Here is a 26288-nt window from a genome sequence, read left to right on the forward strand (position 1 = left end):
GCCCAGCCAATAGAAAGACTTAGAGCTAAAAAGTATGGCCGAGTCGGAGCCGACATTCAGCTCCGAACCCACGGGTAAGAATGTGAGACGAGATGGACTACATACATCGAACGTTATACATAACTTCTTGTTTGGGACATATACTTACAGGCTTTGCAGGACCTACATGGGAACGTCCCAAACCTCAGGGGTAAACTATAAGATTTCCTAAATGGTTTATAACATAGTTCCCTTTTCAGAGTCCGATTATTTTTGTAAAAATCTAGGGGTATCACCTACCACCTTAGAGATGGTGTAATCAGAATGGAGTATAGCCCATTTCTGTTTGAAAATATCTATTACTCACCTTAGGATGCGATTATGTCGTGTCCCTATTCAAAAAGGGGGTACCCACTGAAAGCGCTTATCCTGATTTTTATTAAATGCAGTCTTATTTAGTCTCCTTGAATTTTTATGCTGCTTACTGTGGTGGTTGTACTGTGCTTTATTTTCTTTATACATTTATTTGGCACAGTTAGACCTTTAGTCGTTGGTGTTGGTTTGGTCTGCATACACCTTAGTGGAAGGGTTTGCAATGCTCCAGTAGCTATCTCCTACCCAAGTTCGAGAAATCTGAGCAGAGTTACAGGAGTTAGGGGGCATGTTCACTGGGAAACCTGGGTGCACCCATCTGATGCAGCTCCATGTGGATACAGAACCCCAAAAGCCTATCAGGCAGGCCCCTTACAGGGTGCCTGAGAGACAGACTGAGGGAGGGAGATGCAGGGAGGGAGATGCAGGAAGTGCCTGAGAGAGTCAGACAGACTCTGAGGGAAGCGATACAGGAAATGTTGGAACTGGGGGTTATCCAGGGGTCCCTAGGCCTTTCCATTGGTGACGGTACCAAAGAAAGATGGCAGTGCCAGGTTCTCTGTGGACTACAGGAAACTAGACACACAGAGTCAGATGTTTAACCCATGCCTAGGATAGAATGAAGCCTTTAGAGCAGCTCCATGGGGCTAAGTATCCAACCATTATTGATCTGACCAAGGGCTACTGGCAGGTGCTCTTGACTCCCACCACTAGAGAGACATCAGACTTTGTGACTCCTTTCAGATTATACAAGCTCACAAAGATGCCCTTCGGGATGAAAAAGGCCCAGTGACCTTCCAGAGAATGGCAGATCGTATCCTAGCAGGAGATTATGCCCTTGCTTACCTGGATGATATTGCCGTTTACAGCTATTCCTGACATGAGCACCTTCAGCTCGTCAGGGAGGTGGTGGGTAGACTGCAAAATGCAGGGTTGACCATTGACCCCAGTAAATGTTGTCAGGTTGATATGGCAGAGTTCCCCTGCCTGGGACATAGAGTGGGGAGTGGTAAGATCAGGCCAGTACCTGCCATAGTGGAAGCCATTCAGGCATGGCATGCCCCTGTTACCAAAAAAAAAAAGTGAGGGCATTCTTGTGGACAGCGGGGTAGTATATAAAAGGTTTGTTCCCAATTGTAGTACTATAGCTGCTCCCCTCAGAGACCTGACAAGGAAAACAGGCCAGACAAAGTAGTGTGGACCCCAGCCCATAAGCCGGCATTGCAAAAGCTTAAAGGGGCTTTGGGAGGACCCCCCCCCCCCGTGTTAGCCAGTCCAGATTACAGCAAACAAATATGTTGTGTAGGTTGATGCTAAGAATCATGGGGTGGAGCCTGTACTCAGCCAGGTTTCCTCAGAGGGAGAAGAGCACCCAGTGGTATATCTCAACCATAGACCCCAATGTAGGGAGGAAAGTTGCGCAGCAGTAGGAAATTAATGTCTAGCTATAGTATGGGCACTGTCGGGCACTGTGGTGTAGCGGTTAGCATTGTCGCCTCACAGCAAGAGGCTCTCCGGTTTGATTCTTGGCTGGAGTGCCTTCTGTGTGGGCTCTGCATGTCCTTCCTGCAATTGAGTGAACTTTAAAAGACATGCAGGTAGGTGCATGAGTGTACGTGTGCCTTCTCTGAAGGTTGGGCACCAGGCTGGCAACTCAACACTGTAAAACTCCACTGCCAATCGTAAGCGGACCAGTGATCTGCTGTGGCAACCCCTAACCAGGACAAGCCAAAAGAGTGAGAGCTGTAGTATGGGCACTGCAGAAACTGCAACCGTGTATGTACAGAATGAAATTCACTGTAGTTACAGACCATAATCCCTTAACATGGCTACATCGAGGCAGTCAGCAAAATGACAAGTTAAGGTAAAGCCTAGGGTTGCAGGCATATGATATGAGTGTGCAGCAACTTAGTGCGGTTAGCAATGCCAATGCAGATGGGCTCTCAAGACGGTATGGGTTAATGTATTCCAAGATAGGCTCATTCCTCTCGAGCAACATTTCTCGAGGGTCACTTGAGAAACTAGCTTGAGTCTACATAGGGGAGAGGGAGAGATGTGACAATGGTGAGGTATTGCCAGCTATGCCAGAAGAAGAAGAGCATTGGATGTGTAGCCTATGCCAGCACAGCTAGCTGGACGTTTGTAAAGAATTAAATGTCATTTGTATATCAAACTGATTTATACAGATGCATGTTTTTAAAAATGTATTTGTAAAGTTGCTTGTGTTAAAAATGTACCAACAGTGTTCCCTGCTGGACAGAAAAGAAATACACATACATTATTGCAATTGTTTAAATGTAGGTTTTAACAGAGAATACTAGAAGAGAAGAGGTTACTCTCAAACTTTAAAAATAGTAAGAAATTAAATTACTTGGCCTAGGCCATACAGATGTTATCTCACAGTTTTGAATGAAGCCAGAGATGCAATGTCTGTAAGAAATATGGTTTATTAGCTCCTGTAGGAAGAGTAGAAGTGTGTTATGGTTTTCCAGGAACTGCAACATATCTTAGCAAGGCTCTTTGTGTGTGTATTTTTGACACATGGGTGCTAAATCCTGGCAGTTTCTAGCAAATTGGGTAGCATGGGAACCAGAAGTCAGATGACCAGATGCATGTGATGTCACTCTGGAATCTATTACTAAAATAATATTTAATACTAGTTGAGCTTGAAGTCTCATGACAGTGTGTTCTTGGAACCTGACAAAGAAGGAAGACCACTCACTAATGTATCTTGCTTTGCTCCAGTAAGTGACTAGAGAATAGTGACTCTCTAGCTTAGTCACAAAAATGTAGTGAGATTAGTTGTGGTGTTTTTCCTGTATCTCTGTGAATCTACTCATCTGTGTTAGTTTAATATTTTCTGTGGATGACACTCTGGTGTTTATTGTAAATTGATTCTTAGTATTTTCATGTTCTTTTCTTATTTGTTATTAAATATATTTAAAATTTTCATTGTGGCTGGTCCTTTAGAGAATAGGTTAACCTTTACGAGTACTCATATCTGTTTGGTGACTCACTGGCCACTCCTGAAAGCCATACTGCATTGGTCAAACTACCATTCGTATTAATATTAATTTCACTCAGTATAATTGGGTACTCTTGTAAGAGCCTTAGAGTAGCTGGCTTGGGAGTGTCTGGTAGCAGTAACTACCTTATAGAGAAGGGAACATAGCTAATAAACCTGTGCCAGCCTTTCCCAGAGGTGTGTGTGTGTGTGTGTGTGTGTGTGTGTGTGTGTGTGTGTGTGTGTGTGTGTGTGTGCGCGCGTGCGCTCAAAATCAAATCTCAAAGGTGTGTTGTGTGTGTGTGTGTCATCATCTGCTTGGGGCAAGGACACAAAATACTGGTTTCACAGAGAAGGACGTGGCTTGGAGACGCTGCTGAGGATTTAACTCGACAGCTGTGCCAGTGGTGAGCCTTACTGGGGACTTGGGGAGAGAGTGAGAAACCCAGGCCGTGTGTGTTCCCTGTGTGCTTTTAAGGGAAGTTGTGCTAGATGCAGAGAGCTGCATCTGTAAATAATGGGTGTATCCATTTTTGTTCCAAGTGAACATCCCTCTCCAGTGTTAGTGGTGAGGATTGAGGTTCCTTGATTATTAGCCTAGAGTGGGGATGTCATAAAGGTTGTGGAGTTTTTTAAACTGCTGTAGTTTTTGTGGAGTTCTGTATTTCTGCCACACTTTCCATGCCTTGACTCAAGATTTCTTCCTTGATTAGTAAGCCAAGGAGCATAGTTTGATTTTATTCTCTCTTTCTTATGTAGTGGTTCAGGGCTGTTTAGGATGCTTAAACGTTGAATTAAGTCTCTGTAGTGCTTCATCTAGTAACAGGGATTTCAGAATAGTCCAGTTAAGAGCATCTAAAATGATTCTGGATTCAACTTTGATAGATTACAAGTATTTTTATATCCTTGTTGTTTGGCATGATTATAACGTCTTTTGACCTGGATAATTTGCCTTCAGGCAGTAATTGTGCTAAATAGGTTTTCTGACTATTGCTTCTATATGGTGGTTGAAGGAGAGGGAATTGACAGAGGTTCCAAGTTCCCCAACTACATAATATTTGTTGACATTGGATATTGGCTGGTACTGTATGTTGAGGGAGAGAGTAGGTAACCAAATGTGACAGTATTTCTTTTTGCATTTAATTTTAGACTTTTTTCTGTGTACAACTTGTTTACAAGTTACTTATACTGTAATAAAGGTGTATAAGAGGGAAATTTGACAATAACTCTCATGTTGCAGCGATCTTCAGACTTTAACAAAAGGTCGTGATTCCTGTATAGATTGGAGAAATAGATGCTAAAACGGTACTGTCTTTGGGTTACACCACTATTACCCTCATAATTTTTATGAAGTGCCTGTCCCCTTAATTATGTGGGTACTATCTTTCAGCCACTTGGCTATCCAGTTCACAACTTTTAAGGCATTTAATTCATTAGGTGTCAACATGAGGTTTAGTGGCGAATGCTTTGGCAGATCCAAGTAAGCTGTGTGAATAGAATGGCTACTGTCTACAGCCTATGTGACTTTCTTGAAGAAGTTAACTAAATTGAGTAGGCAGGATCTTCCTTTGACAAAACCACACTGATGTGGGACTTTCCTAATAAGGTTTTTGATATCCTAGTTCATGATGTCCAGAGGTGATGCTTATCATGGCTTTGCAAATCAGACTAGTAAGGCTAGTGGTTAGTAGATTTCAGGGTCTGTAGCATGGACATTCTTCTGTAGAGACATTACTACTGCCATTTGCTGTACTTCAGGGGCAAATCGTGTAGCTATGCTCAGGTTCAGTTTAAGGACGGTGTCACAAAGGCAAGCCCCTGGAAGTAGTAATTTTCTTCTTAGAGAGCACCTGCATTACACATTCCTTTGTGATATGAAGAGATGTAAAGGATTTAAGGAATTTATGGAATTAGTATAATTGTTTCAGTGGTGAAGTTTGCACTAAATTTGTCTGCTACTACATTTCTTATTTCTGCCTGGTCTGAATGGGTGGCGCTATTCTGTATATGTTCAGAGCACTGCTGGGTGTTACTTTTTAATTTCCTAATGTAATTTGCTTCAGAAGCTTCTTTGTTCATGATTTGACTTGCTAGCCCAATTAATAGTTTTTAGTCCTTTACCGATAATAATTTGTTCATTAATCTTTTTAACATCTTTATTGAATCATTGCATCTTCAGTGGTAACAAAACTTTGCATATATTAATAGAAAACAGACCATAGTAACAGTTTCCATTATTATCGTAATGTAGCATATTAACATTGTCCATTCACTCCAGCATTACATAAATTACTCAAGTTCCTGCCTTCCATTAAATCTCACTCATCCTCCTGAACATTATTCAGCACTCCATTTATTTTTATAAAAATTGCACCTTCCCTTTTTGGAGAACCCACCCCATTTCTTTTAGTTCCTTTAGTGATCAATACTTCAGTTCTAGTTATGCATATTAGAAGTAGTGATTTATAGTAAAATAAATAAAATAATTGGATAGGGCATCTTTAGATAAAGGAGGGAGCAAAAATTACATACAAAAAATGAGAATTGTATGTTTTAGAGGAGGAATGACGTTTAAGGGAAGGTAGGAATTGAATGCACTATAATGTCCTGTTTTGAAGATTATATGAGGGATTTGCAACTGAAAATTTGTCACTATGGTTTGTTTTCATGATTGCCTATGTTTGTAAGTGATAAGTCAATAAAAAAAATGAGTCCTAGTTGGTTTAAATTTTGATTTCCATTTCCTAGTGAATGCTTTTTTGGTAGCCAGTAGCATTGAACTAAGTAAAGGATATACTGTATCTGGACAGTTCAGATCATATGCTACAACTCAAAGGAATTATTTTATTAGTTGGCAACCATCTGTTACCCCAACATTTTCATAAAAATATTCTGTAGGAAGTTTTAAAAATATGCTAACTAGTTAAATTCCCTCCACCCCCCCCAAAAAAAAAACATTTCAGAGCAATTAACTTTATCTTCCTTGTCACATCCTCAGCATTTGCTATCTACCTGAAAAGTCAGCTGAAGTTTACAGCTATGCAGGCACTTCCATAAAAAAAATCCTAAACCTTCTGGAAGTTGTTGCCATTTTGGGAGCCTTAAATATTTCTTTTGTAATTTGCCTTTCCTCTTACTGATAATTCTTGGTGAGAGATCCATACGTTAAAGTTTTCTTTTTTTTCCTTGCACTGTTTATATAAGCTGCTGGACTTGTTTCTAGACTTTCCATTACATTTGGCTCTAGTTGGTGTGGGCAGGTCTAGGCACTTAACTATAGCTGTGCTGGTACTGGGTACTGTGACAATTTGGATAACTTGTCGTCATAGACTGTAAATAAATGTGTTTGTGTATGTATAGAGGCTTATGACTGTGTATCATGTCTTACTGTAAATTAAGTGATGGTTTGCTATAACTTATACAAGGAAACATTCTGGCAAAACCATTTGTTAGTTTGGTGCCATTTGTCAAGTTAAGTTAAAATTGTAGTTTGACTCTGACTCTTTTCCAGTGCTGTTTGTTTTGAATGTAACTGACTACACAACTTCTACTACTTGTGCATTTCTAATTTTAGGGAAAGTGTCCAGAGCAAGGATGGGACGAAAGTACAATTGAACTTTTCCTTAATGAGCTTTCCATCATGGATAGCAACAACTTCTTAGGCAACTGTGGTGTTGGTGAAAGGGAAGGAAGAATTGCCTCAAGGCTAGTAGCCCGTCGACATTACAGGTAGGTTGGTATCTGTAATTCTTTGGTTGCCATTAACCCATTTACTGCTGAATATTTTAATTTTGGCTGCTTTTCCCCTTTATATAAGTTGGTGCATCTCCAAATGATCTGACATGTGCTTTTGGAATTTTAATGGTATAATATTCAAATAATTTTCTATAAAATACTCTTAATTTATTCCTAGCATCAAATGCAAATAAGCAGTGGTATCTTGAGTTTGACAATTTGTCTACCCTATGCCACGATATTAAGGTACGAGTTTCATACTGAAATACTTATTTTAGTGCTGGTCACAAAAGCATTATTTTTGATAGAGGGACTCTTATTTTAATTGCACTTGATGATGGCCATTCTTCTCTGGATTTGACCATGCTTTCACATGTCAGTATCTTATATTGTTTCTAGATACTGTTAGAAAAATATGTATTAATGTGTGTATGCTTAATGCCAATTAATAACCAAGTATTTTAATACGCTTTTCATTCTATTTTTCATGCACTGTATTTTATACAAATTGAGTTTCATATGAGACTGAAAAAGATGCTTTTTGAAAACTGCAGTATGCTTTCTGAAACTTGCAAGTTGCCGTCTGACCTAGTAATTGCTAGCACAGCAATATTCATGTTTATGCCTTTTGGAAATGTACTTGAGAAGCAGGTGTTTATCTGCTAGGTCAGGAACGAATGCATGGACAATGCTTTATTCTGTAAATGTAATGATTTTAGACAGCTCTGTTCGAAGGATGGGAACCCGTGCAGCTGCAGTAACTTAGAGATAAAGTAGAGAAATGAACTGCTAGCATTGTGCTTGAGTTAGCCATAGTATCTTGAAAGGTAACATAACATGTATCTAACTGGGAGTAATCGAGGCCATGTTGTTTTCCTCAGGAAGTTTCACATAAAAATTGATAAATCAGCAGAAATTCATGGGAAAGATGGTCAACAGATGATGATGAAAAAGGTGGTAATCTCTTACGTCAGCTTGGAAGGACATAACCAGTTTAAGAATGTATAAAAATGAAAGTATTTCCTGTTTCTGGTTAGACAAACTCTGTATTAGCACGTTTTTGTCTCCTTGCTGCAAGATTAAAGTGCCTTAACCTGAACCTACCATGTTTTGATCATTTTTAAAGTATATTTTTCCTTTGACAGTTTGGTCCTTTGGACCAGAAAGTACCTCTCGCTCTAGGCCTAGGTCAGAATTGGGCCTGGTGGCATGCATCCGTACGGAGAAGAGGCCAAATTGGCTCTTCTGCTTTGAAAGACCTCCGACTAAATTGTCATTCGAAAGAGGCCAGCCACTGTTTCTGATCTGGGATTGGAGGACGAGTCAACGATCCAGTGGATCAACTCACGGAGGGTCAGGTAAGGAGGAATTACCTTATTTCTGTTTTAAGATCAGGGACTAATTACAGAACTGTTTTTTGTCAGGTAGATTTGCACGTGCAGATCAGGGACAGAAAAAGGGGTTATTGTTTTTGTCATAGATCAGGGAAACAGAATAGGTAGGCAGTTATTCTAGATAAACTGTGAAAAGGTATAGAACTGTGGTACCACGTGATAGAAAGGGTTACGTAACAATTTACAGCTTAGCTAAGGCAACAATGGGAAATCAGTGCACAAAAAGTTCCCGAGACCTGCCCCTAACTGAAGACGCGAAATATATGCAATTACAGCGTGCCGACAATGTTAAGTATTACACAAAATGGGTTGATAAGTATAAATTTGATGGTAATTTAGATAAACTTGCACTTGTTAAGCAATTAAAAATAGACGCGAAAGGTCAACTAAAAAAGCAACAACAATTAGGAGTCCCTCAGGCGCATAGGTGGCTTGAGGAAGCAAATCGCAGGGAACAGAGAATAAAGAATTCAAAAACAATGTTCTTAGACAAAGAAGATAATAACTTGGTAATAGCAACGGCCCCTCCTTCTCCCCATCCGCTTCCCTTACCAGAATATGAAGCGAGTGGACAAACCGATCCACCTCTGCTATACCCAGCTGTTCCTGCAAAATCACAACTGTTTGTTAGGGATCCTATCGAGACAAGGTCTCGAACACATGACTTGAGGAAGGAGATTGAATTAAGTGAGATAAATAGAAAATCACAGGCTATGAGTGAAGAAGAGATATGCCCACTCATAGAAGTACCAAATCCTCAGGCAGGACAGGATCAGACTCTTTTAGTTTATAGACCGTGGACACCGGAAGATATCTGGAAAGCCACGGAGCCCCACCCAAAAGTAAATTTTTGAAAATGTTTAGAAGACTTGCAGGGTATGAGATTAAGTTACCATTTTAATGGAGAAGAAGTAGAAAAAGTAGTTAGACAAATTGTGGGACCAGACTGGCACATGATCAGTGGCGACTGGAATCCTCGTGACGCACAACTTAGACCACTCCCACATACTAATGCAGAATTAGATGGCAGAGTGAAAGGTCTGACGGACCGAATCTCTGAAAAGTGGAAGCCTAGGGCTGAGTGGACTTGCATTAATCAGTGCATTCAACAGGAAGGTGAAACAGTTGATAGATATTATGCTAGACTATTAGAATGTTTTAATAACCACTGCGGAATGCAGATACCAGAAAACCAGACGCAAGATTCCTCATAGAAACAACAGTTAAAGAATGCATTCTTGAAGGGTAGTATAACTCCCATTAGCAGCTTTATTACAAAGCAGATGGTAGATCATCGTACAAGTAGATTACAGCCATTACTTGAATATGCTAGACATGCAGAGAGACATTTTAATAGTAAAAAAAAGAAAACTCAAGTATTTTCGGCAGAAGATGGGTCAGAAGTATTTGTAGTACAAACTGGGAGAAAGGGTAAGAAAAATGCCCAGGGAAATAAACAATCTGACAAGCGATCAGAAGATTTTGAAGAAAGAAAGAAAAAAGGTGAATGTTTTAAGTGCGGGAAAAAAGGACATTTAGCAAGGGATTGCAGGCTAAATAAGAAGGTGACTACAGAGAATAAGGAAGATGAAGAATGACTATATGATGGTCAGGAATCACTAAATGAAAATAAGCAGGAAAAGACAAGTGCAAATGTGATAGCAAGAGTAGAGGACGTGACAGAAGGGGTAGAGGATGTACATGAATTTGCAGACATTGAAGAAAATGAAATTTTGGACTTAGTTATTGAGTTTAGAGCTTTACTTAGCAGATACAAATTTTTACTTAGCAGATACAAAACCGTAAGTGACGCTTCTGGTAGAGGGGAGGGAAGTCAAATTTTTGTGCGATTCAGGGGCTTCACGGACCCTTTTACACCCTTCCAAATTACCGGAATATTCAGAATCACCAGATTATATACTAGTGAAGGCAGCTAATGGACAGCTGTATCGGGAGCCACTCTCCCATGACATAGCGATAACAGACCCTGTTTCAGGGATGACCCAGAGAAGTAAAATTGTAGTTTCTGCAAAATGCCCAGTAAACCTTTTGGGTAGAGACTTGATGCAGATATTTGGCATAGCCATAGTTCCAACCATGCAGGGTATGGAAGCATAGCGACAGATGGATACTTTTGTAGTGCGACCGGAGGGTGAGACATATTATTGGTACAGCCAGGACTTAGTTATGACTGGTCCAGGGGCAGTAACCGAAGAACTGATGAACGTAGCCATCAGTAAGTCCCCCTCCCTCGACACTGACAAAACGCATTTGTTGCATTGTACTTTATATTACTGTAATGGACCAGGACCTGATAAAGATTATGAACAGGAATTGTTTCAGAACCATGCAAACAGACTAGTGTTACGAAATTTGTACTGGGATGCAGAGGGAAACAGTGTAGTGAGCTGTTCATTGCCCCATGAATTTTTAGCACTTTACAAATCTAATCGATTGCCACATGTTAGCTTAACTAAGGATAAAAATTTAAAATGGGCAGACTTAGGTGAAAAAGTCACAAGATGGGAAAAGCAGACAAAATTAGAGCTCTCCGAACAAGGAGTACAGAAACTGAATTGGATTACACAGACACACCCAGCTGTGCACTCACAGGCTAGTGACAATAGCTGAGTGTTGCTCTTATTAGAAGAAGAGGAAAAAGCCTTGCGAAGCATACCAGACATTCTCTGGTCAGCAGGGAAATCAGATGTAGGACTCATACGAACAGCAGGAACAATTACTATTACACCAAAGTCAGCTTTTAGACCCCAGAAGAGACAGTATCCCTTGAGAAAGGATGCAGAGATTGGAATCAAACCTATAATAGCAGCCTTACTTAAGGAAGGAGTTTTAATAGAATCTCCTGATTCACCATGTAATACACCCTTATTTCCTGTCAGGAAATCAAATGGGGAATGGCGTATGGTCCAAGATTTACAAGCCGTAAATAATGCAGTCATACCCAGGGCACTAACGGTGCCACACCCACACACCTTACTGAATGATTTAAAGCCACAGCAAAAATATTTTTCTGTGGTAGACATTAGTAATGCATTTTTCTCAATACCGATACACCCTGACAGCCAATATTGGTTTGCATTTACATTTCAGAGAAAGCGGTATACATACACAAGATTACCACAGGGATATTGCGAAAGTCCAACAATATTTGCACAAGAAATGGCAAGCAACCTGGCGGGATTCATCCCACCAAAAGGTAGTCAGATTTTACTTTACGTAGACGATATTCTGCTGGCAGCCCCCACCCAGCAAGAATGCAAAGAGGACACGATAGCTTTATTACAGTTTTTAGCTACTCAAGGTCACAAGTAAACCAGGACAAGCTACAACTTTGGAGAAAACAAGTTAAGTACTTGGGATATGTAATATCCAAGGAAGGTAGAATATTAGACGAAGATAGAAAAACAGCAATATTACAGGCACCTAGACCAACTACCAAGAAGGAAATGATGTCCTTCCTGGGAACTACTAATTTTTGTCGGAGTTGGATACCAGATTATGCTTTGGAATCTGCTCCACTGGCCAATTTAATATTCAAAAAGCTGATGGCAGCACAGGATTCATTACAATGGACACCTGAAGCAGAAGCAGCTTTCTGCAAGCTGAAACAACTGATAGCATCATCCTTAGTTTTAGGATTACCAAACTATCATAAGCAATTTATTAAAACTGTAGACTGTAAGCAAGGTTATATGACATCAGTATTGACACAGCAACATGGGGACAAGCAATGCCCCATAGCTTACTACTCATCACAGTTAGACCCAGTGGCGTGGTCCCTCCCCCACTGTGTACAAGCAGTAGTTGCAGCTGCAGTGGCAGTACAGGCTTCGTCCTCAGTAGTGTTATTCCACCCTCTCACTTTGAGAGTGCCTCATGCAGTCGCAATTATTTTACTGCAAGAAAAAGTAGCGTATCTTTCTCCTTCTAGACATCTTTCCTGTATGACTGTACTGTTGAGCCATCCTCGTATGACAATTGAACGATGCACAACTTTGAATCTGTCAACCTTGCTCCCAACCCCTGCAGATGGCAAACCGCACTGCTGCCTGCAGGAGATTGAGCAAAAGACATTATCTAGACAAGACCTTACGGATGTTCCCTTGGATGATGCTGAGGTGACATACTATGTGGACGGCTCATGCAGGAGGGGTCCTACAGGACAGATCCTAGTGGGGTATGCAGTCGTTTCTGATACTGAAATTTTAGAAGCAAAATCTTTACCACACAATTTATCTGCACAAGCGGCAGCGTTGATTGCCTTGACAAGGGCATGTACCTTAGCAGAAGGTCAGAAAGTGAACATTTATACTGACGGTCAGTATGCTTTTTCTACTGTACATGTTTTTGCGCAGCAGTGGAAAAATAGAGGAATGATAAGATCTACTGGTAAGCCAATCAATCATGCACAATTTATTTTAGATCTATTAGATTCTATTCAATTACTTAAAAAAGTAGCTATTTGCAAATGCTTAGCTCATACAAAGTAACAGGATAAGACTTCAAAAGGTAATGCACGGGTTGATACAGATGCGAAACAAGCAGCTTCAGCCACAGAAGCTTTTCTTTTGAGTGAGGAATTGCAACCCTCTGAGACCTTAGATTTAGAAATGTTAAAAACAATGCAGACACTTACTACAGATTTAGAAAAACAGAAGTGGATAAAACGAGGAGCAACCCTTGAAAAGGGACTGTACATCTCCAAAGAAAAGAAACTGATCTTACCATCTGACTTGTTTAGATATGCAGCGTTGTTGAGCCATGGGCAGAGCCATGTCTCAACAGGGGGGATAGTACAGTTAGTGAATAGAGTGTTTACAACCTATGGATTTACAAATTATACAAAAACTTTTTGTGCAGGATGCCATGTTTGTAACAAGCATCACGCACAAGGGGCATTGAAGCCTAAGCAAGGGAGATGTTCTTCATTCCACATTGCTGCAGTCCTAACTATTGGGTAGTCCGCTGTCCAGTCGGCCCGAATACCAAAGTATATGGCTGACGTCGGTCAGGGCGCATTAGACTGACGTCAGTACGTCAGGGTACTAATGCGCATGACCGACGTCATATCCTCAGTCTTTTTTGCCGCATGGTCCGATGCAGAAGCAATTTTGCGAGTGCAGGTTGGTGTTCTGAAAGTTTCTGAAGTCAGAGTTTCAGACCGAATCAAAGTTGGCTAAGTACCCCCTTGTGTAATATTTTGGTTTTTCTTGCCTCAGTATTTAACCGGATGTCAGAAAAAGTGAATAACTGTATTTCTTGTGGGAAACAGATACCTCATAGGGATTACCATACTTTGTGTATACCTTGTTTAGGGCCTGAGCACGGCGTTGTTGGATGCCGCTCTTGTGCTAGATTTAACAAACGCACTATTAAGAGAAGGTTAGACTGTGCCAGGTTAGTGTTTGGGAAGCGTTGTAATTATAAAATGCCGTCGGATGCTCCGGCGCTTCGCTACAAAGCGCAAAGATAAAGCAGCAAAGCCTAGGGTGGAGGAACCGACAGTCCCAGACGCCGGTTCTTTGGAAGGCTCAGTGGAGCCGGAGGTTTTGCCAGGTGTCTCTTTGGAGTCTCAGGAAGAGACTTTACTGTTACAGGATGTATCCTCTCAGGAAGTAGGCCAGGCTGAGGGGCTTCTCAGGTGGCTGTTCTTCCCTCTCTTCCTAAGGTGGTTAGAGCCTCTCCTTCAGTTTCCAAGGCTTCTTTGAGGGCAGGCCAAGTTTAGCTTCTGTGGGGGTTTCTCCTAGTACTTCAGGATCTTTGCCTAAGAAACATATGCTTAAAATGGCAGAGGATTTGATTACTATGATTAGTGGTTCTATGCCCTTCCTGATAAGAGGCCTAGGGTGGAACCTGAGTTTGAGAGTTTTGAGCAATGCTCGAGGCTTGAGTCTTGCTGAAGACTTGCAGGAGTACCCTCCTTATTCTGATTCTGATGTGGATGATTCTACTCCTTCTGCTTCTCCTCCTGAGGATTTTTCATTTTCAGAGACTCTGCATTCCATGAGGGAGCATTTTAAATGGGAAGGTCAAGATTTCTCTGATTCCAGGAAAAGGCTTAGGAATTCTTGTTTTACCCCAGCATAGGCCTTTAGCTATACCTCCTGTTTTGAATGTGGTGGAAGATGTGTTTGCAGAGGCTTCCCTGAATCCTGATTCTTTGCCTCCTGCCCCAGTTAAACCGGATAGGTATTATAGGGTGCCTGAAGCTCATAAGTATCTTTTTAAGAGTCCTAGGGCAGACCCAGAAACTGTCTGTCAGGGGCCTAAAGGTGTGAAGGCCTCAGTTGTTAAAAATCCTGTCCCTCCTGATAAAGAGGCAAGGGCTTTGGATAGATGGGGAAAGAAAGTGTATACTTCTTCCACTTTAGCCATGAGGGCGTTGAATTGTCAGTTTCACATGTTAAAATATCAGAATTATCTTCTTTCACAGTTGAAAGCTAAGGTGGATGCTCTGGCTGAAGGTATTGAGTGTAAAGAGTTGCAGGATTTAGTTCATGTGTCTGAACAGGTAGGTAAACATTCCTTGCAGTGTGGTTTTGATGCTGTGCAGGCCTCCTCCAGGGTGGCTGCCACTGGTTCTGTTCTTCGTAGGCACGCCTGGCTGAGAGATCAGAATTTAGCTGAGCATGTTAAGACAAGGATTTTGGATGCTCCTTTACAGTCTGATGTGTTGTTTGGTTCGCCTGTGGAAGCAGTTTTGAAGAAAATGGAGGACAAGGCTAAGTCTATGCAAACTGTTAAAGATTTTTTGCAGGTGCAGCCTCCGAAGTTTAGTAGAAATTGGCCTACTAAGGGATGGACTTATCCTGCTTATGATTCCCAGTCTAGGGGTAGGTCTAGACGTGGTAGGGGCAGAGCTCAGGGTTCTTTTAGGCCTAGGACAGGGAGTTCCCCTGCTCAGACTTCTGGGGAGGGCAGGGGTCAGTCCTTTCGTAAGCAGACCCAATGACCTGCCTTTTCAGCTGCCAGTACAATCTCGCCTGGCAGCACCTTTGGGAGGAAGGCTGTCTCTTTTCAAAGAAAATTGGGATTTAATTACCCAAGAAAGAATGGGTTCTGGATATTATTCACCACGGTTACAGGTTTTATTTCCATACCTTGCCTCCTTTCAAAGGCATGCCAGACATTCCTCCTCTTCAAAGGACAGAGGCTCACAAGCAAATTTCTCTGTTGCTCCAAATAGGGGCCATTCAGTCAGTTCCTGTGCCGGAAAGGGGCCTAGGATTTTATTCTCGCCTGTTCCTAGTACCAAAGAAGGGGAACACGTGGAGACCAATTCTGGATTTATCTATCCTCAACACTTACCTGGACATTCCCAAGTTCAAAATGTTGACGTTACAACAGCTTTTACCTCTGCTGGGCAAAGATCACTGGATGGTAACTTTAGATCTCAAGGAAGCTTACCTTCATGTGCCAATCAGACTAAGTTGCAGGAAGTATCTGCGTTTTCGAGCTGGAAATTCTCATTATCAGTTCTCTGCATTGCCCTTTGGCTTATCTACTGCCCAGAGTATTCACAAAGGTTCTGGCTCCAGTGATAGCTTACTTCAGGCTAAAAGGAATCCAAATCTACCCTTACTTGGACGACTGCCTGATTCTGGCTCAAGAAAAAGAAGATCTTCTACAGCATCTGGAATATGTCATAGCAGTGCTAAGATGCCTAGGGTATTCTGTGAACGAAATAAAGTCCAGTCTAGTACCCTCTCAAGACATGTGCTTTCTGGGTGTGAGACTGAATACAGCAGCCCAGATGGCCTTTTTAACCCCGGACAAACAAAAGAATCTTTCCAGTTACTTCCATCATCTATCTCTTCAGTCCGGGCTGACTGCAAGGACAGTCCTTCAAGCCTTAGGGTTCATGGCATCTTGTATTCTGGTGCTTCCCAATGCCAAACTGCATATGAGGAAGCTACAATGGTATCTCAAAAATCTGTGGACACAGCACTGCCAGGATTTTGACACTGTCATTCAAATAATACCTTGCATTCAACAGGAATTTTTGTGGTGGGCTCAGGAATGTCACCTAAACAAGGGACTCCCTGTGACCCGGCCAGAGGCAAGTCAGATTCTAACGACAGATGCCTCAGATGTTGCTTGGGGAGCTCATCTAAATGGAAAGTGGATACAAGACAAGTGGCCTGCCAGACTACAGCATCTACATATCAACATGAAAGAGATGTTAGCAGTTCAGTTTGCATTAATTGCTTTCAAGGAGTTACTTCTTCCAGGGCAGGTGTTGATTCTAACAGACAACACAACTGTCATGTGGTACATCAACAAACAAGGGGGAACACATTCTTACCCATTGTGCAGACAAGCAATGATTTTATGGGAGACTGCGCTCACTCTGCAACTAACTCTTCAGGCAAGGTTTCTGCCGGGAGCACAGAACTCCTTAGCAGATGTATTAAGCAGACAAATCATGGATCCCCACGAGTGGAAACTGGTTCTTCATGTATTTCAAAATTGACAGTGTCATGGGGAACTCCAGACATAGATCTGTTCGCTTCTCCACTAAACCACCAGCTGCCAAAGTTTTGCACGAAGGGATTTCAACACACAGCTTGGAAAGTGGATGCTCTTTCTTTCAGTTGGAAAAATCTTCATGTGTATGCCTTTCCACCTCTGCCTCTTCTTCCAAAGGTGCTTCTAAAGGTCAGACAAGACAAGCCAAGGATGATTTTAATAGCTCCAGATTGGCCTCGGCAGCACTGGTACCCATTACTGAGGAGTCTGGTAAGGAAGCCTCCATGGCCTTTACCCTTGATTCCACACCTGTTGTCTCAGAGGGACGGTCATCTGCTCAATGTCAAGCTTCACTCTCTACATCTAACAGCCTGGCATATTCTGTTTTGAAAGACAGCAGGTCTCAGCTTCCTCAACAAGTTTTAAATGTGATTATGGAAGCCAGAAGACCTAGTACAAGGAAAGTGTACGCAGAAAAATGGAAGAGATTTTTGTTTTGGAGTGCAGCAAACAATTTGGAGATTGCTGAGCCAAATTTGAGTGTGGCTCTTCAATATCTTACTGAGTTACTGGACAAAGGTTTGTCTTTCTCTTCCATTAAGATTCATGCTGCAGCAATTTCAGCTCACTATGATTGTGACCCACCATTGTTTTCGCATCCTTTGTTCAAGCAATTTCTTAGAGGGCAAAGAATATAAGACCCCACGTGAGCTCCTACTCCTGCTTGGGATCTCAATTTTGTGTTGGAGAAACTTACTCTACAACCTTTTGAGCCTGCGGCTACTGCTGAATTGAAATACTTGTCATGGAAGACTGCTTTTTTGTTGGCCATTACTTCTGCAAGAAGGGTTTCTGAGTTGCAGGCCCTTATGGCAGTGGAGCCTTTTTTGATTTTTCATAAGGATAGGGTATCTTTACGTACTAATCCTTCCTTTATGCCTAAGGTGGTTTCTAGTGTGGCTTTAAACCAAACTATTCATTTGCCTACCTTTTATGCAGATCCCCAAAATAAAGGGAAAAGATTTTGCACACTTTAGATGTACACAGGCTATTGCGTTATTATTTGAGCAGGACTAAGGATTTTAGGCAGTCTCAGCAGTTGTTTGTTTCTTTTGCTTTGAGTTCAAAGGGCAAGCCTGTGTCAAAACAAACTATTTCTAGGTGGATTGGGTGTTGCATTACATTTTGTTATTCCCATCATGGCAAGGAGATTCCAGCTGGGATTAGGCCTCATTCCACTAGGGCTACTGCCACTTCCACAGCATTTCTAAGGGGTGGCAACTAAGGATATTTTGGAGGCAGCTACTTGGAGTTCAGTGCATACTTTCTCTAAGCATTATCACCTTCCTCTCTACTCTAAGTCTAGGGATGGTTTTGCCACAGCTATTTTGCAAGGCATGTTGTCAGTTCCTGCTTCCTTATGATTTGCCAGCCTCCCTTACCTCTGCTTTGGGATTCTACCCAATAGTTAGGACTGCAGCAATGTGGAATGAAGAACATAGTACAGTTTTGTACCTACCATAAATGTAGATGTTCGAGGATCCACATTGCTGCAGTCCAATTTACCTCCCTCCTTCCCTCTGTGTTTAGGGGTGGTTGTGTAGGTGAGGTTATATTCTGCTAATTGTGTATATATTGTATATATATTTTTTGGTGCAGGTATTTTGGGAGTTTTTGTTTTTGGCCTTATCTTTTCAGGGTCTTCTGACATCTGGGGCAAGAAAAGACTGAGGATATGACGTCGGTCATGCGCATTAGTACCCTGACGTACTGACGTCAGTCTAATGCGCCCTGACCGACGTCAGCCATATACTTTGGTATTCGGGCCGACTGGACAGCGGACTACCCAATAGTTAGGACTGCAGCAATGTGGATCCTCGAACATCTACATTTATGGTAGGTACAAAACTGTACTTTTCCCTACACCACCGTATCCATTCCATACTATTTGTATGGATTTCATAGAATTGAATAAATGCGAGAATAAAATGTATTGCCTTGTCATTATAGATATGTTTTCCAAATGGGTAGAAGCTTTTCCGACTAAAAAGCCAGATGCAGCTACTGTTGCAAAGGTCCTTGTTAAAGAAATTGTACCCGGATTTGGTATACCGGAAAAGATTTATAGTGATAACGGTACACATTTTGTGAACCAAACGGTTCAGCAACTTAGTCGTTATTTTGGGATATCGTTAAAAAAAAAATCACTGTGCTTACCACCCCCAATCTGCAGGGTTAGTAGAGAGGCATAATGGGGTGTTGAACAAGCTTAGGAAGCTGATGACTGAGACACAGAAGAACTGGGTGCACTGTTTGCCTTTAGCACTGTTGAGCATGAGAACTGTTCCAAATGCAAAGGGATTAACTCCTTTTGAAACTTTGGGAGGGCATATTATACACCTCAGTGGAAACCTCTCATGTCTGCAGAGCAGGAGGCTGACAGTTCGCAGGGTATATGAGGCGATTTTTGAATAACAAACTTTTGCAGTTAAATTCTGTTTCAGATAAAGAACAACCGAAATCGGAAGCACCAGTAGCCCCAGGCACCTGGGTCTGGGTGAAGGTTGTGAAGCGAAAGAATTGGAGTTCTCCGAAGTGGGAAGGTCCGTACCAGGTACTACTGTCGACACCCACTGCAGTCAAGATCGCAGAGCGAGCTTCCTGGATTCATTTGACGCACTGTAAACTGGTTAAGAACTTTGAGTTGGACAAAAACTTTGTTACTGTTGTACAACAAGAACAAAATGGCCAGGTACAGAGCAAATAGAGACATTGAGCAACCTCAGAAAACTTGTATGATCATTTTAATTGCTATGCTTATCACACTGTTCTTTTTGTTGTGGCCACTCCTTTTTCCTGCCACAAAAGTTGAACTGATTAGACGTAATGAACCAGACATAGACTGGCATCCGAACTTTAATACATCAGGCAATTACATGTGTGTATGCTGAGACTTTTAATGTTTCAAACTGCTGGGTCTGTATGGCCATACCAGCAGCATACAGGGGTTTATTGATGACTGCTATCCCCCTAGGAGTTAATGAGACCTGGGAAAATCTGTTTTTGACAAAGTTGCTATTAAAGCACATGATAAAGTAGCACTGTATTTGCCTGTGACAAAAAGGAATTGTATGTTTTTACAAAAATGACACCATCCAAATAGGATGGAGTAAGTGTAATGTTACAGTACAGTATAAATGTTATAGAAAACCAAATGATTTGAGTGGATCTTGTAGTACAGATTATGACTCATTTTTGAAATCTATGCATAAGACTCTTGATCAGGTACAACGTAATCCTGTACTTTTTAAACAGTTATCCATAATGGATAGGAAGATGTTTCATGCAGGGCAGTCATTTCATAACAAAGTAACAACTAAAGTAGAGGACTGTTATTTTGTGTGTGGTAAAAAGGCATATAAATGGTTACCTGAGAATTGGTCTGGCAGTTGTTTTTTGGGGTACCTGGTTCCGGCCATCCGACACACTGTGGCTTTGCCTCAGGGAAATATTCGAAATACCCGAGACATAACCAAAAAGACTGTAAAGAAACCTGAGAATCCAGTGGGACGGATCGAAGCGGGCTGGAAAGACCATCGTGATGTGGGAACCAAACTTGTGCACATGGACTTGAGTGATGCTGTTATATCCTGGGCAGGTATATTACCTGCATATGGTGCAGTTAAATCAATATGGGAGCTGCGAAAACTGTCAAAACTTCTCGAAGTAATGAGTAATGTGACTTTTTCTGCTCTTGAACTGATAACTGATGAACTGAATGCCATGAGAACTGTAGTGCTCCAAAACCGAATGGCTCTTGACTTCACCCTAGCGGCGAGGGGTGGGACTTGCGCTTTAATCAGAAGAATGCTGTGCGTTTATTCCTGACCATCAGCATGAAATTAATGATCATCTCGAGGTGATTCAGCAAGTGTTGGCCATGACCAAGCCGGGCCCAAACCCTCTGACAGACTTTTTCCAGAATGCATTTGGGGGGTGGGGTTCCATTTATGAACATATTGATTGCCATTGGGGTAGGATTACTCCTAATAGGAGTTTGTGTTTGTTGTGGAATCCTCTGCATGAAGAGATTAATTAAAGTATTCATAGATATATCCGTATCTGAGACTATGTATCAAAGTACTGAATTGCTAGAATGCGAAACACTTTCATAACTGAATTGACTTTCTTAACTGCAAATCCTGAGTGGAAAAGGTTAGGAAAAGAAGCAAACTGTTTAGTCTTTTTTTTTGAAAACAGAATAAAAAAAGTATTAACAGGAGGGAAATGTTAGAAAAATATGTATTAATGTGTGTATGCTTAATGCCAATTAATAACAAAGTATTTTAATACACTTTTCATTCTATTTTTCATGCACTGTATTTTATACAAATTGAGTTTCATATGAGACTGAAAAAGATGCTTTTTGAAAACTGCAGTATGCTTTCTGAAACTTGCAAGTTGCCCTCTGACCTAGTAATTGCTAGCACAGCAATATTCATGTTTATGCCTTTTGGAAATGTACTTGAGAAGCAGGTGTTTATCTGCTAGGTCAGGAACGAATGAATGGACAATGCTTTATTCTGTAAATGTAATGATTTTAGACAGCTCTGTTCGAAGGATGGGAACCCGTGCAGCTGCAGTAACTTAGAGATAAAGTAGACAAAGGATTATCAGAGAAATGAACTGCTAGCATTGTGCTTGAGTTAGCCATAGTATCTTGAAAGGTAACATAATATGTATCTAACTGGGAGTAATCAAGGCCATGTTGTTTTCCTCAGGAAGTTTCACATAAAAATTGATAAATCAGCAGAAATTCATGGGAAAGATGGTCAACAGATGATGATGAAAAAGGTGGTAATCTGTTACGTCAGCTTGGTAGGACATAACCAGTTTAAGAATGTATAAAAATTAAAGTATTTCCTGTTTCTGGTTAGACAAACTCTGTATTAGCACGTTTGTCTCCTTGCTGCAAGATTAAAGTGCCTTAACCTGAAGCTACCGTGTTTTGATCATTTTTAAAGTATTATTTATTTATTTATTTATTTTACATTTGTTGACCGGGCTAGTCCAACTGGATTGTTGTCCATTTTCAGTGGAGGCCCGGGGAGAAAAGCTCCACAGATTAAAGCATGGTTATAGAAATACATGTAAAATAATCACATATGATATAGGCAAAGAGCCAAATACAAGGATATTAGTTCAGGTCAGGTAATGCAAATCTAACAAAAAACAAATAATACCAACTATGTCATACTAATTATGTAATTAAAACAAAAAATAAAAATTTTAATTATTTTTTTTTTTTCTTTTTTACAACAGTGGTAACAATAGAATCATAAAGTTATTTGTGATTAGAGAGAAAGATTGGAGTGTTTAAATAAATACAAATATAGTTGAAAGATGAAAGTAGGTTAGTCTGGATTGGTACAAGAGCAGAGCCAGAAATTGTTCAGATGTGAAAGAAGTTGTTTCTTAAAGAAAGGAAAAGTGGCTAGAGAGGAGATATGTAAGGGAAGGTTATTCCATATTTTGCCAACTGAGTTGGAGAAAAGGCAGTTCCCTGCAGAGTTTGAAATTCTGGTAATGTTAACTGTTAGCTTTTGGGAGGAGCGTAGTTGTTTTAAATTATTATAGGGAGTCAAGAGGTTGCTAAGAGCTGGTGTTTTTGAGGGTTGATATAAAATTTTATGTGCAATTAAGAGTTGTTAATAGATAATCTTGTTAGGAAGTTCCAGCCAGTGTAGTTGTTTTAAGTTTAGGCAGTGGTGAGTTCTATATTGAGATGCAGTGGCAAATCGAGCTATGTTGTGGTAAGATGTAGACAGTTTCCTAAGGTTACCTTTAGAGAGATTAGTGTAGATAGAGGAAGCATACAGAAGGGTAGAGATAAGATGTGATTTTGCTAAGGTAGTCCGTGCCTCAGGTGTAAGGAAGGGTTTGATTCTGTATAGTGAACCAATCTTTTTATTAACTGCTTTTATTGTGTTATTAATGTGATGATCAAAGCTAAGATTATTATCAGTAGTTATAATAATATTAATAATAATAATAATAGTTATAATAGTTATAGTTATTAATAGTTATCAATAATATCAAAAGTATATTTTTCCTTTGACAATACCTTTGTTGAATTATCACTTGTGACATAGGCAATTTTATATTTATATAGAAGTAATCAAACTGTAATAAATTAATATTAATAAACATTATACTTCGCATGTATTGCTGTATAACATATAACCTAAGCAGCATCACATAAATTATTCAAATCCTGCCCCTTTCTTTTTTTTAAACAAAAAAAACCTCTTTATTAAATCATCACTTACAACCTAAGCTATCATACGTTTATGTAAATAAAAACAAACCATACTGACATAATCCTAGTTGCAAGCATTGTACATCACAGACCATACTGACACACTCCCAGTTGCAAACATTATTACATCACTTATCTACCCAGTCATTTTCAGTCAAGCATTACATAAGTCCTGTCTTCTTTTAAACCTCATTCCTCTCCTGTATGTATTGTTCACACAATTCCCATTTTTCCTATGTAGTCTGCTCCTACCCTTTTCTAAAAAGCTCAATTCCAGTTGTTTTATCTCTGTTACTATATTCCCTACTTCTAATATATCTGGTTTGGCTTAAATTTTGTTTTCCATTTTGTAGCAATTGCTTTTTTGGCAGCCATCGTAATTAGTCACAGCAAGGCCTTACGTTGTCTAGACAATTCCAGTTCTGTATCATAGCTCAGAAAAATAATTTCCCTCATTACACCAGTCTGCCCACCCAACATCTCTAACAGTGCCTCCCACAGGGAATCCTTAAGGTCTGCCAACCCACCGCACTCCCAGAAAACATGTTCCCAAGTACCTTTTTCCTCCCTGTCACACCTCCAATATTTGCTGTCTACCTGAGGAAAAATTCTCTGGAGTCTGCTTGGGGTATAAAAATATCTGTGCAAACGTTTCCAATCAAAAATCTTAAATCATCTAGATTTTGTTGTATATTTGGGAGACATGCATATATCCTCCCATTGTTTCTTTTTGAATTGCTTATCCAGTCTCCCTTCCCAATCCTTTCTAACTTCCTCTGATTGTTTCTTGTAGTTATCATACAGTATTGAATATGCTGTACTAATTATTCATTTTTTAATGGAAGCTTCTGTTCTAGATTCTACTAAAAACACTACCAGTGCTGGTCTTTCATTTAGGATCCAACCCCCATTTCTTTCTCTTTGCCTTCCTATCAAAGATTGATATCAGAGTATAGGCAATCTCTAACCTGCAGTCCAAATACATTTTGGCCTCTCCTCATTCTATTACTTTTCCCTCTCTAATTATTTGCTCCCCCACCTTGGTTCCTTGCCATTTTTTTCCAATAAATTCCAGCCCCCACTTGCCTGTTATTTATATTCCTAATTACAGTCATCCCTCTTGGCATAATTTCCTTTCTTCTTTCCCGTGTTGGCTTAGTTCGTAGAATACTTTATGGATATAATAGTCTGTATTATTGTTGTTATTCTCCTTAAAGGCCTGCGTCCAAAATCCCAGTCTCTCCTTGTTTCTTGAGCTTTCCCCCTGTTTCAACATCATCCATTTCCAGTTTGAATTATAGTTTTCTGCTTGTGCTGTGTGTAGGAGCTTTAACTGTGTAGCTCTGAAATACCCCTTCAAATTGGGTTCATAGGTTCATACTAGGCTATCTGCCCATGGGCATTTATAAGCCTAGCCCATAGTTATGTGGCTTTCGCCACCCCTTTAGTTTGAAGAAAACTATGCCTATTATTTTGCTGTGCCTCTGTCAAGCAGTGACACTGAAGTAATCCCTGGGGTATATCTGCGATCACCCATCCATTGGTCAAGATTCCTCTTGAACAAGGCCAGCGAGGTGCTCTACCTCACATGTACCGGGATTTTGTTCCACAGCATAGGGAGTCTCTGGGTGATGAATCTGTCCCTCCAGCACGTTCTATTAATAACCGTGTCAAGGTTTAAGTCTCCCGCCCTTGTGGTTCTGAGAGATCTAGATTTTTTGAGGTGAAGCATATTCAGCAAATCTGGGTTTGACATAGCCTTGTATGTCAGGCACAGGTCATCTCTGAGCAAGCGGTATGCGACTGAATAGAGCTGGAGTTCTTTCAGTCGGGCAGCATAGGACATATTTTTGAGACCCTTTATCCTTTTGGTGAGGAACTTTTGGGGCCTTTCCAGCTGCTGCAGGTGTCGGGTCAGATACATTCCGAATGGGGCATTGTACTCAATCATTGGTCTAATGAGTGATGAGTATAGGGGGACGATGACCTCCCTTGATCTAGATGTGAATCCCTTCATGATCAGGTGGGCAATGTAGAAGGTTTTCCTAACTACTTTAGCAACGTGAGTGTCAAACGAAAGGTTACTGTCAACCTGGGTCCCCAGATCCCTGATAACTTCTTCTGTGCTCAGTGGATTGCCACCTATATGGTAGCTAGGGGTAACGTTGTTTTTCCCGAAGGGTATGACTATGCATTTCTTGGCGTTTAACTTTAGGCCATGGCTCTGGCACCAGTTATCCGTTTCTGTGAGGCCTTTCTGAAGGATATCTGTGTCAGATGTGTTTTCGACTATGGCGCCCAGTTTGCAGTCATCTGCAAACTTTGTCAGCCATAACCCTCCTGTGTTTGCTTGTACTTCAGAAAAGTAGATGCCGAACAAGAGTGGACCCAGGACTGAGCCCTGTGGGACACCACTTGTGACCGGCTTTGAGTCTGACATGGCGCCAGCAACTCTGACCCTGTGGGTTCTGTCACTTAGCCAGTTTGCAACCCATCTTGTGATGTATGGGTTTACATTCAAGCTGATGAGTTTTTCGATGATACCTGAGTAGGGTATTGTGTCGAAGGCCTTTGCCAGGTCGAGGTAGGCTGTATGGACTGCCTTACCCTCATCAATGGCCTTGGTGACTGTTTCGAAAAAGTCAACCAAGTTTAAAAGGCATGATCTGCCTTTGACAAAGCCAAACTGGGTTGGATCCAAAGTCTGCAAGTTCCCTATGTCTTTATTTATGAGTTCCATTATGATCCTCTCCATGGCTTTGCAGATAAGGCTTGTCAGGCTAATGGGATGGTAATTTCCAGGGTCGGTGGAGGCACCGCCCTTGTGAAGTGGGACCACAGTCGCCGTGCGCCACTCCTTGGGTATGTATCCTGAGGTGAGGCTAAGATTAAACAGCTGTCCTAACTGCGGGTTTAATTCCTCATTGAGTTCGTGGAGCACACAGCTGGGGACACCATCCGGTTCCATGGATGCTGTGTTTTTTGCCTTGGAGAG

General features: G+C 41.0%; 1 protein-coding gene across 6 annotated transcripts in view; it reads left to right on the forward strand.

Annotated features, from left to right (window-relative positions):
* SEPSECS (Sep (O-phosphoserine) tRNA:Sec (selenocysteine) tRNA synthase) overlaps nt 1–26288 on the forward strand; it is a 1234889-nt gene that overhangs the window by 88100 nt on the left and 1120501 nt on the right. For all 6 annotated transcript variants that reach the window (XM_044062171.1, XM_044062175.1, XM_044062174.1 and 3 more), the window contains one exon: nt 6930–7084. In XM_044062171.1, the coding sequence (XP_043918106.1) occupies nt 6930–7084 (155 nt within the window). The remainder of the gene's footprint in view (nt 1–6929; nt 7085–26288) is intronic.

Source organism: Protopterus annectens, chromosome 2.part1 (assembly GCF_019279795.1).
Source record: "Protopterus annectens isolate FY-2018-M chromosome 2.part1, PAN1.0, whole genome shotgun sequence".
Classification (NCBI taxonomy): Eukaryota; Metazoa; Chordata; order Ceratodontiformes; family Protopteridae; genus Protopterus; species Protopterus annectens.